The sequence below is a fragment of the Chrysoperla carnea genome, chromosome 1 (assembly GCF_905475395.1).
Source record: "Chrysoperla carnea chromosome 1, inChrCarn1.1, whole genome shotgun sequence".
Lineage (NCBI taxonomy): Eukaryota > Metazoa > Arthropoda > Insecta > Neuroptera > Chrysopidae > Chrysoperla > Chrysoperla carnea.
Window position 1 is genome coordinate 2,329,803 of NC_058337.1, and position 12,813 is coordinate 2,342,615.

The window sequence follows — 12,813 nt, forward strand, 5'->3', positions numbered from 1 at the left end:
ATTTTTACCAAAACCAGTGAAAACAAACAATTGACTGAGTTATTTGTTGAAATACCCTGTTCAGAAAATGTTGAATGTCAGTACTTGCATTATTTTTAATAAATTAGAAAAATTTAAGAAACCAACACAATTTTGGTGGACTTTCCGCTGCCAATTGTTTGAAGCTACTTGCAAATTTTCAACTACCAATTTTTTATAATTTTAGGGAAAATGAACAGGACAAGGTTTTGCCCTAATTTGCACCCGCACGGGTAAACAGCGATATTACTAAAAAATGTTTCAAACAAAAGTTGTTTATTTTTTTTATAAGGAATGTCTTTTACATTTAAACTTTTGTTCTACCTCTAACGATTTACATGATAGATCCTATAAACCAAAGATTCAATTGACGTACATTTATGAGCTCAAACTCAGTTTTCGAACACGCTGTAAAACTTTCAGTCCTATTTTCTTTTTTGAGTGATCGTGTCAACGGATAGAGAACAAACGACTAGACAAATGGAAATATGGGCTAATAAGGTGATTTTATGAACACCTGTAGCAAAATTTTGTTCGTATCATCAATTTTTCTAGGCGTTACAAACTTTAAACTATACTTTAAATATACGGGGTATCCTTATTAATCTAACGAACATACACGAAAATTTTCGAAATTAATGTTTTTTCCTTACACTTTTACTCTTGTGATGAGAGAAATTCTCACAATTTCGGATGGACTTTTAAACTGTAGAAAAGTTGAAAGAATATGATGAAAGAAAAGTGAAAAAGAGTCATAATTTTTCAACTAGTTACCGTCCAAATTACAACATAATTTTATAATCATGGCTCATAATATTCTCAATAAAATCAATAGAAATCTTCCATGCATTCACAATTGATTACACTGTAAAATAGGTTTTTTAAATAATAATTAACATTAAAAGTAAGAGATAAACAAATATAAAACCTTTAAAATTCTTATATAGCTTTCTTTATTTATTGAGTGTGTGTGAAATTCGATTTTAACTTGATAAAATAAGTATATTTCTTGTATAATATTAAAAAGAGATGTAAGTACTTTAATGCTACTTTATTCATTCATTATAGTGTAGACCTACTTATTATTTTTGTATTGGTAAAGAAATATCTGGTATCTGGTATCCCCTTCTCTGATAGCCAAACCAATATATTCCATCCGTAATAACATGTTGGTAATGAATTGTTTTCAAGTGGCCTAGCTAGGTATGTTTGTTGTTGGTACATGACAATGGTATTTTTTTTTTATTTCATTGCCAAGATCAATCTTTATTTGGAATTTTTACTTTCCAGCTATAATCAGGAAGATATATTGACTGCCTTCAGCTGCTAGGTACTACAAGCAAATTGGATATAGGGAATATTCATGATTTTTTGCTCATTGATTATAGCAAAAAAAGACGGAAAAAAGGAATCAAACTTATTGTATCGTAATTATAGGATTCCAAGGAATATCTAGCCAACTTAACCTAGTCGTAGGTTAAGTTTCAGCGAGAACACGAACCCCAGATTTTCTTGAAATGGTTAATTTGACTTTTACATGTTACCTAGTGGGCATTTTTGGTCGCTGAATACGAATCTAATGTCAGAGAATTTTAGTTTGCTGTTTTTGTGCCAAAAAGTAAAACTTTTGTTAAAAATGTGTAATATGGCATCAATACGTGACAGAATCTGTGTAATTTGACATCGAATACGCATTCAATGATCAAAATTACCTAGAAGATGACAATTTTAAGCCAAAATAAGCATTCCAAAAAAAAAATTTGGGCTAGATTTGTTCTCGGTGAGTATTTCTTTGTAGACCCAATAGTTTCCGAGATAAAGCCTTTCAAATTTCATCATTTTTGAGAACATTTTTTTCAATATTATGTCGTTCTGTATTAAAATTTCGGCTTTTTTGTCAGAGTAACGAGGAAGTACGAAGAATCAGAGTAAAAATTCGTTCAGAACGGCAGACTATTGCAAAAAATTACGAAGCTCGAAGGTTTAAATATGAGTTTTTTTTTTTTGTTAAAGTCGATATTTCACGATATGACATCACGACGTACCAAACAATCATTTTTGTGAATTCAAGCTATAAGCTTGATATTGTTTACGCAGCGTTTCAAATGGCGTGACTTAATACTTTCAAAATACATCTGATTGGTGTTTGCTGCCACGTAATCCAATGCATAATTTTACTAAAATTATTTTCTATAATAATAATCCTTATTTTTTATAAAAAATAATTTTCTGTTTTAATCATTAGAAACTTTTATCCAACAAAATTATTCGTAGTGGATAAAAGCCTATTGTCTATTTTCGTTAACTGACCGCAGCATAGTCAAGCTAAAAAAATATACTTTTAGTCGTTACGATTTGTGTAAAAAGTAATGAATTTTATGGAAAAAACTATAAAATTAAGAAAATATTTAAAACTAATATTTAAATAAAGGTTTGTCACTGTATAAATTAACAGATTTTTTTACTTCGCTGTTTTTTTCTTTCAAAAACGAAAGGTTATTTCTAAATTGAACTTTTTTTTCTCTAAACAATTGGATATTATGTAATATAAGTAAAAACTTTTATTAATGCGGAATTTAGAATTAGAATTCATGTATCATTAAAATGTATACTAACACCCATAAAAACTGAAATAACAATAATAAAAAAAATCATCATATTTCAAGTAAAATTTTTACAGGAATGTAGTACGATCTAGTATTATAACGACGGAATTTATGAACTTGGTTTAACAAAATTCGCTAAGCTAACGCAGCTCTTGCGTTGTGGATTATCAAGTGTTAATTTTCATTGTCTAATTGTTCGATTAAAAAAATTTCGACAAACGGTATTCTGTCGGTCTGATCCTATCCAATTGGCACTACCATTCGGGGTGGGTATGTTGTTAACTCACCCACGATCAATTAAAGAACACTTTTGACAATATAAGGAGTAAGCAATTTTTATAAGACAATTCATTTATAAAATTGAACAGTATTGTTGTAAATTACTATGGTTTTTTAATACCTATCTACCTATTTAGCGAAACAAAGTTTTAGTACTGTAAAATGATTTTCCGAACAATCGCAGTCACGTTTTAGACTGATTTATCTAGAATTTGCCATTTCCAGTATACCGAATGGACGTATTTTATTACCAAATTTGTCCTTGATTACAATTCTAAATGCATGACCGTAAAAGGTCAGTGTCGATCAAAAAATATATATATATATAAAACTTAAGAAGTGTAGCAGCATATATGAAATAAATTATTCAAACGCAATTAAAATTGATTAGTTTCATTTACTGTTTTTCTTAATAAGAAATTATACAGAATAATTCGAGGAAACTTCTGGAAAATAATTTTTATTAGTCTTTCGACAGTCTGGCTATGATAATTTGAATGTCTCATCTTCTCTGTCACTGCCCAGGCCTTGTCATGTGGAGATGGACTTATTGAGTCAGCCTCTCTTTGACGACCTCTCCAACCTGGAGTCCGTCGACGTCAAAGCTCTCCTGCTGTTCTTAAACAGATCCAAATGGTTCATGGAGTAGTGTCGGGGATGTGCCAACCCTTTTTTGGTATCACAACGGACCCTATGATTTATGTGTGTCCCACCCCAGGACATCCACTCTAACCTAACCTTACCTAACATAATACTATTCATAACATAGGTCAAATGTAGTGTCAGTCACATACGATATCATCCATAATCTTCGGCCGATAAAAGTGATAAAAGAGGAAAATAATATGTTTATAAATAAATTTAAAAATTGATGAAAAAAAAAAAAAACATACGTATATATCTGTATGAGACCTACGTGACAAAATTTGAATAAAAATATTCATTAATTTTTAAAATGTCTGGAAGGTATAAAATTATTTAGTTAATTAAATTACTAATGTAAAATTATTACAATATTTATACCATTTAAGAATCAATTAAAAAGATATATTCAAATCAGAAATGTAAAATTAATTACCAAATTTTTAAGGGTCACAGACTCAACACAAGCTAAGCTCTTCTGAAAATTGAAAATACCAAAGAACTTAAATTCTAAACAAATTTTTTAAGAATGAAATGGACTGGGATATACAGAATTCTTTTTCCCAATTTTTTTGGAAATTATCCATGTTGAATAAATTACAGAGAATTTTATAAATATTCAAAAATTTTGGATCATTAGTTAAAACCAAAATTTGTGTGACAAATGGAAACTTTTTTCTTTTTTGGTTTTGGAAATTTATTTTAATCATCATCTCTAGTTCTACACTCTTGATTCCATGTGCGGGTGGATGAAATAAAGAATTTTAATAACCCATCAGCACTCACTTTAAGAGCATTTTGCTTATGCTCGGTTTAAAAAATTGATTTTATTAATTGGGTCAAGCTTGGGTCAAACAATGTATTGTTTTTTTCGCTACTGTTCACCTATGTGCTCAATTTCGGATTCAGGGTCATACTTTATTGAAACCTGTTAAAGATAGGTTTAATTTAACCATAAATTTGAAAAGTACGACCCAATTTTAGTAGAATATCATACTTGGTTGATCAAAATTGAGTATATTTTGAATGTGAGAGAGCAAAATTAAATTTTTTTTTATTTTGATGACGTCATTAAGTTTAAAAAATTAATTTTATTGATAGCACAGCCCAATTTTATCGGATCTGGATGAAATTTTTTTTAAAACCCACTTTGTTTGGGTCAAACTTTTCATGTGTGATGTTAGTTTTTCGCTACTATTCACCTTTGTGCCCAAATTTGGATTCAGGGCCATACTTTCTTCAAACCTGTTATAGATAGGTTTAATTTGACCATAAATTTGAAAAGTATGACCCAAATTTAGTAGAATTCCATACTTGATTGATTAAAATTGGATATATTTTAGATGTGATAGAGCAAAATTAAAATTTTTGGATTCTGATGACGCCATTCTGTTTAAAAAATTGATTTTATTGATAGCACAGCCAAATTTTATCGGATCTGGATGGATTTTTTTTTTGAAACTCCTAAGTTTGGGTCAAATAGTGTCCCACGCAAGGGCTTAAAACTTCAGAACCCAACCCATTCTTCTATACTCGACAAACTCAAACCAACTAACCAGTGATTTTAGTAGACAAAAAGAAGCCTGCATCCACAAAAAAATTTCTATAAGTACCGCACAAAGTAACATAATGCGCTGTACTATAAGACAGACGAAAAAAAGTTTTCTTTAATAATGAAAGTTTTTAAATTAGGTTGAATAGCCTTGAACCTTTTTTTATATATGCATTTGTAATTATAAGTATATGTATATAAATAATAATTTTATGAGTTAGAAGAAATACAGCATCTGCTAGAATGAACTGTATACTCTACCATACGGGCGAAGCGTTGGAGGAATAATTTGGCTTATTATATAACCCAAAAATCACTGACGAATGATAGTATATTGATGGGTATGGGGTATGGGTATGGAGGTTAGCGGGCCATGCTCGAGCATCGTGCCTCGAAGCAATGGTTCAGAGCACCTAGCCAAATAGACCCTTGTACTCTATCCCCGCTGCGCTTTTCAGTGGCTATTATAACCAACTGATGTACTGAAACCCAGAATCTGCCTTGCGCTGAGTTTCCTAATTTCTTCTGGTTCGACTATGGCCGGACCAAACCATTTCCTTCGCTGCTGTATGAGCGCCGGGCAGTAACAGAGAAAGTGGATCGATGTTTCTTCTGAATTTTCTCCGCATCTGTTACACGCGGGAGATTGTCTTTTTCCAATCTGATGTTGGAACTTGTTCAGGTTATCAAGCTTCTCAAAAAACGTCGATTGTTTAAAAAACTGAAAATACACTTAATACGCCAGATTTTGTTCACTTATTGATTTCATTTCTTGTGCTCTGTAGATATATTTTGATACACCGTTGCTTCTTGATCACCCAGTAAATTAAAATACATATTTACAATCGTTAATATTTTACTTTTTCTTATTTTTTCCTATATTTTTTTTTTATTTTTGGTATTTTGATAAAATCGAAAGTAGGTAAAATGCCGCATAGAAAATAAATAAATACACATTTTTTCATTGTCAATCAATAGAGATTGTTTTAATTAATCCTAGAAACACAACACTTCAGCGTCTCTAATAGGTACGATATCTATTATTATTATTATTTTAAGTTTTTCTTTTATTTTTAGATTGGTTTTATTATAAAATTGAAAGTTTTTACATTAGACCAAGAGCCAGAAAATAGACGGTGCTTAAATCGTACCACTCCGTTTTGCTCCGAAATCCGATAATTCAAGATAATAAATCGGTAATCTAGAAAAACAAATTTCAGTTTTATACGGCGATTAACTCATAGTTTAAAAAAATAAACTAGTGAAAATTATAAAATTTAAACCCCCCCCCCCAAATTTTTCGGGTACAGGACCCTAAACTAGCACATAAATCATAGCTAAGAACACTCTGCTTTAAATTACCTTTTTCCTTGAAGCATTTTCGAAACTGAGCCGAAAATGAAGATCATCGTCAATTTTTCAACAACATCGTCAACAAAAAAAATCAAAATCGGTTCATCCGTTTAGGCGCTACGATGCCACAGACAGCCAGACACGCACACACACATAGCGGTCAAACTTACAGCATTCTGTTTTAAAATATAAAATGTAAAAATTTTGATCCCTAGTTTTACAATCACCAAAAAGGGAAGAACTTCAATGCACGATCTCAATTTTCAAGGCCTGGCTCTTAGTATACGTAACAGGTAAAGGTATACAGAAGCTATTTACGAAACCACATATTGCCGTAATTATTACCCCAGAGACAGGTGATTAACTTTAATATGAAATGTAATTGAAGCAATTTTTAATAAAGGACTTTTTTGCACTTTCAATGTTGTAATTGAAAGTGTATAAAACATAATTACATCAATATAATCGTGTTTTAAACGACAGATTGACACATCTAATTATACGAACTAATGCCTACCTATAAGCATATAATCTAATGTAATTAAAGATTTTTTTTTTGCATTTTTTCCAAGTTTTTCTTTGGGACGCTAATTGACAGTAGAAAGTTGAAAAATAATAAAAATTAATTGTGCACTATTGAAAAATGCTTGAGGTTTGAACAAGTAAAAAACGAATTGTTAGTAATAGCGAAAAAATTCGATATCTAGACAGTAGGTTAGGTTAGGTTAGAGTGACTGTCCTGGGGTGGGATACACTTAGACCATAGGCTCCGTTGTGATACCGAAAAAGGGTTGGCCCATCCCTGGCCACTACTTCATGAACCAATTAGAGCTGTTTTAGAACAGCAGGAGTGCTTTGACGTCGACGGACTTTAGGTCGAAGAGGTCGTCAAAGAGAGTCTGGCTCAAGTAAGTCCATCTCCTCATGACAAGAGCTGGGCAGTGCCAGAAAAGATGAGACATTGTCTCCTTCTCCTCACCACTGTGACAGCTCCTGCAGTAGTCCTTATACACTGCCAGGCCCAGGCGTTCAGCATGCCTGCCGCCCAACCAGTGTCTTGTAATAGCCGCAACAACTTTGTTAATAGAGGCCCTTAGAAGTGATATAAGATCTTCGGAACGTATACGATTGTACTCAGATCATATCTGTCTTGTAGTACCACAAGTACGTTCCTCCCACCATCTAAGATTTTCCTTTTTTAAGATATCCTCTTTGAGGAGCAATTTTCAATCTAGACGCTAAGAAACGCATGGCGTTTATCACAATGCTAATATGGTAAAGAGACAGATACTCAAAAAGTATCTGATAATACTCTAATATGGCCGTAAGATCCATAACTAGAGCATTATTTACAATACTGTATGGTATAAAAACTTTGGTTCCACTTACATCATATGGTAAGTTCAACTCGATAGTATGGTCTTGAGTTCTATACTACATTGTAGATGTCGAAATGCTACTTGTTTTTCCCGCGCTGTGAGTTTTGGCTCGTTTATCAATATACATTATTGAACTACGATCCTATTGAGTGTGTAAACGTGTAAACGCTATGTTTGTTGTCACACTGCTCGTCACTCTATTATTCTTAACGTATTTTATCATTTTAATACATATTGTTTGTATGCTATTAGTAGCATCAGTGACATCATAGTGTGTTAAATAGAAGTACTCGCCGCCAGAGATATTGTGGATATTACCAGTCATTATGGGTCTGACACCCATACTGTCATCGGCTCATGCGCTGTAACTTTTGTATAGCAGATCAAACTCAGCGAAACCATACAGTATTGCGTGCACATAAATGATATCAGCCAAAAATTTCTTACCGTGTAGCTGTAGCCATTTAGACTAGATTCAGCGTGGTCGATGTTCGATCTTGGTCGAGTAATCACGGCTTAAAAAAATTAGCTTAGAATGACTTACAAGTGAAATTTACAAAATTTAAAAACTTCTGACAAAATCTTCGGGCACAGAACCCTAAGCTCGCATTTGAAGCATATCTAAGAACATTCTCAATTAAATTATCTTTCAAACAAAACAAAAAAATCAAAATCGGTTCATCCGTTTAGGCGCTACGATGTCACAGACAGACAGACAGACACACACACATAGTGATCAAACTTATAACACCCCTTTTTTTTATTTCTGGGGTTAAAAAGTAACAGTTGTGTCGCCCTTTTTTTGGGGGTAATTCGCACCAGTACATTAAGAAAACAACCCATCTCAGGTGTCAAATGTCTAAAACTTCATTCCTGTCTACATTCAAGGCGAAATATCCAAAATTTAGCAGTGATGAAATTGATTTTTTCATGACATGACTTTTAAAATGAAATTATCACTGCGTCTCAATTAATTAGAATAATATGTTACTGCTAGCAATACAACTGAAAAAATATTTGATGTTTCCTGTGAAAAAAACTGAAAAATGATCACGCTAACAGGATGTATACTAGTTTTTTAGAAAAATTCTTAGTAATTGTGTAGCCTCTGTTAATTCTTGTTCAATAAAATTTTCGAAATATCATGAATTTTATGTTTTTGTTAATAACTTTGTACTCTGTATTAATTAACATAATTGTGAGTCGTTTAAATTGCAAACGGGGCGATTTTGAAAAAAAAAGTTTTCTCCCATTTATTTCGAAAACGAATTGGAAAATCAAAAATTCAAAAACATACATCGGCTTGTTTTCATGTGTATCAAGCGTCAACTAGATTTTTTTTTGTAGTAGATTCTTCATCTCTCGCAAAAACTTTTTTTTTAGAAAATTGTCCCTAATCCTCAATATTCTCGGTACTCAGTGACAACAATTCCTTACTTTATTTACAGGTCGTGGGTTATAAACCTGTAGCTAAAATAAAAAGCCTTGAGCAAGATGAGAGCCTTCTGGAATATGCTGATTTTCGAGATTTAAAACAAAGAAAATATAATAAAACAACGATGGTTTTTTCTGGAAAACTGATAATTCTCAAACCATATGGAAAGGCACAGGTATATTTTGCAAAACTTTTAGTTTGTTATTTCGCATTGGTTCATTTTTTGTGCAAAGTACACATATGGAAAAAAACCACCAGGCTAATATTGGCTGGAGATTGTTGATTAGGGGAGCAAGCTTGGAAACTATGACATAGTTTCGACGTTCGTTGTCAGATATTTGCTGAAGTGCGTTTAAACACTACGCCCAGGCTTTATGCGTATTAAGTTTATACATGTCATAGAACTTTGCTAAACTAGGATTTTGAGCCAGTGTAAGTGCTTGCTCTAAGCTAAGTGCCTTTCCTTACCAGATCAATTTCTAAAGTGTATAAAACATTATTATTAATTAATAACAAATTTGGTCCATTAGCCTTATCTAAGGCTAAGGCAAGGACTAACATATCAAGGCTTGCCAAACCATTGTTGGCACAACCTTTGGCATAAGCTGACGAACCAAGCCTTGATTTTTTAGTCATGATCAAGACTTGAGAAAGAATTGGAAAGCCAAGACAAGACGTAAGTATAAACCTCAGCCAAGGCGTGGTTAACCAAATATTAACTAATGTTGGCACAACCTATGGCAAGAGCTGACGAGCCAAGCCTTGATTTGTTATTCTTGACCAAGGCTTGAATAAGGATTCAAAAACCATGGCAAGACGTATAAACCTATAGTCATGACTGGCAAGCCAAGGCTTGGTTAATCAATTATTGCATCATCAGGATTGGAACATCCCATCTGGAACTCTCCGTCCTTCCTTCATTTACACCTAATTTTGTTGAGAGTACGATTAAGATGTATAAATTAAATCATAGAGTTTTTTTTGTAGATCATGATACATTTATCTAAAAAACTTGGAAATGGATATATTCCAATATCCCTGGTTGACTCCAGGAAACGTGATTATTGTGAAATGTTAAATAATCCAGAATGGCAAAAAGAATTTTTTCAAGGTTTCTTCAGTTATATAAACATACCCAATAATTGCAATCATATACCGGTAAATATTTCAATTATTTTCTTCGACTGCAAAGTTATAAGAAATTTTTGATTAAATATTTTTCTAGACATATTTTGGTGATAATTTAATGTAATTTGTAGGGAGAATATCAAATGACTAATATGGGCTTACTTGATATGCCAGATAACATGCCTTATGGAGATTATCGACTTGATCTGGAATACTTTATGAATGATAAACCTGGTTTGAGGTATAAAATGTTCTTAACGATTTTGCAAAGGAAGAATTCAGATAAGTTTTTTAAATGAAAATAATAAACACTTACATGAAATTTAAAATAAAGAATAATTTATTTCTATATTTTGCTTTTTATTTTGACTCCTAGCTGATGTTTATGGACGCGATATTTGTGCAACTTCCCCCCTGCAACGTTTTTTCAGACTGATAGCTGAAACACAACGTAATCATGTTCATTAAAAAACTTAACACTTTCGAAAACAGTCTTAGAGAGAAAGCCTGATAGACTCACTAAAAGAAAGCCATTCACGAAATTTCTAGTATATAATAATCATTTAACAAAAAGGGTGCTGTCTCGCGGACAAGGTAACATTGGTTTCGAGTATTTCCAATTTTATTTCTACCCCTAAATTGGTTCCGATAATGTAACTACTAAATACAACAACAAAAAAGAGGAATGAAAGGTGACGTGGGACAGCCCGGTTGGAGATATGTTCCTTTCGTATTTGCGTACATTATAAATGTGGCACTTACTCTTTTATTTAGAAGCTATTCTGGAAATTAAAGAAAATAATTTTAGAAGTTAAATAATTGTTTTATTCTTTAAAGAATTTACTTTTAATATTATTTTAAAAGAGACATACTTATGATTTAGTAGTCAACCCAAAATGTGCGTACATTACCTCCGCACTTGGTTTGATCAGGATATTTATTATGACATAACTTTAAATTATCTCTATTATCTTTAACTTCTAATAACGCACTTTGACATTTTTTTTAATGAAAAACATAAAATTTTGACAAAAAATACAAATTGATAAATAAAAAATGTTTTTTCATATTCTAAAATTTCATGGAAAACTGAATCGCTTGCAAATGTTTTAGTTTCCTAGGTGACCTAGGTGAAAATGATCGGTTTATGGTGTCTTTTTTTTTTTTTTTGTTACACTTTTTTGTCTTCACCGCTCTACCAGGAAACAAATCAGATCAAACAATTCCAAAAAATTGTATAAGTTTCCTGTGAAAAAAACTAAAAATTCGTCACGCTAATAGAATGTATAACATTTGTTGAATAATGCTTTAGTAATTTAGGAAACCTCAGTTAATTCGAGTTCAGTAAAATTTTCGGAGTAGAATGAATTATATTTTTTTGTTAATATTTTTGCACTCTGTGATATTTAACATATTTGTGAGTCGCTTAAATTGTTAACGGAGTGATTTAAAAAAAAAGTTTAACTCATTTATTTCGAAATAAAAATTCAAAAAGCGCAAAAACATGCATCGGCTCATTTTTAGGGAAATTGACAATACAACATTTAGTTTTATTAACCCGGAGACGACTTCAATATGTAACAAGAGTTAACTACCGATTTTATAGCCGATTAGATTCTTTCCCGCAAAAACATCTTTGTTTGAAATTTTTTCCCACTCAATATTCGATACTCAATTACAGCAATTTTCTTAATTTGTTAACAGGTCGTGAGTTATAAAACTGCAGCCAAATTAAAATATATAGAACAAGATGAGAGTCTTCTAGAATATGCCGACTTTCGAGGTTTAAAACAGACTAAATATAATAAAACAACGATGGTTTTTTCTGGGAAACTAATATTTCTCAAACCATATGGAAATGCGCAGGTCAGTTTGATTTTATTTGTTGCAAAATTAACAGAATTTTTCGGAAAATATTACTTTTTTATTTATTGATAACTCTATGAGCGAAGTATTGACTGGAGATTGTTGATCATCCTTCCGAGCTTCGATACCAAGACTTTCCCTTCCCGTTTTACCATCGAATTTAAACATAATTTTTACGTTGTTTGTCAAATATTGGCCCAAGTATGGTTTTTTCAGTCTTCGTTCAAGTTTATGTAAAGTTAAAAAATTATATTTCTAAGTTTTATATGAATATTTAACACGGCTTTGCTAAAGAAGGGCTTTAAGCCAGTGTAGGTGATTGTTCTAAGCCAATCGCTATTGCTCAGACCACCAATTTGACAATCGCTATGACGCCTAAAATATTTATAAAAACTAACAGCCAACTTGGTTCATTCGCCTTATCTAAGGCTTAGACAAAGGCTAGCATACCTAGGCTTGAAGAACCAAGCTTTGATTTATTAGCCTCAGTTAAGACTTGGGCAAGTGCTGACAAACCGAGACACGATGTATAAACTTTGGCAAGGTTGGCCAACC

At 32.0% G+C, this 12,813-nt stretch overlaps 1 protein-coding gene across 1 annotated transcript; it reads left to right on the forward strand.

Moving 5' to 3' along the window:
* The first annotated feature begins 7,768 nt into the window (after positions 1-7,768).
* LOC123290400 lies at positions 7,769-10,860 on the forward strand. Its single transcript, XM_044870567.1, has 5 exons — positions 7,769-7,774; positions 9,278-9,439; positions 10,252-10,422; positions 10,524-10,626; positions 10,769-10,860. The coding sequence occupies exons 1-5, from the start codon at positions 7,769-7,771 to the stop codon at positions 10,858-10,860; spliced, it is 534 nt and encodes a 177-aa protein (XP_044726502.1).
* The last annotated feature ends 1,953 nt before the right edge of the window (positions 10,861-12,813 follow it).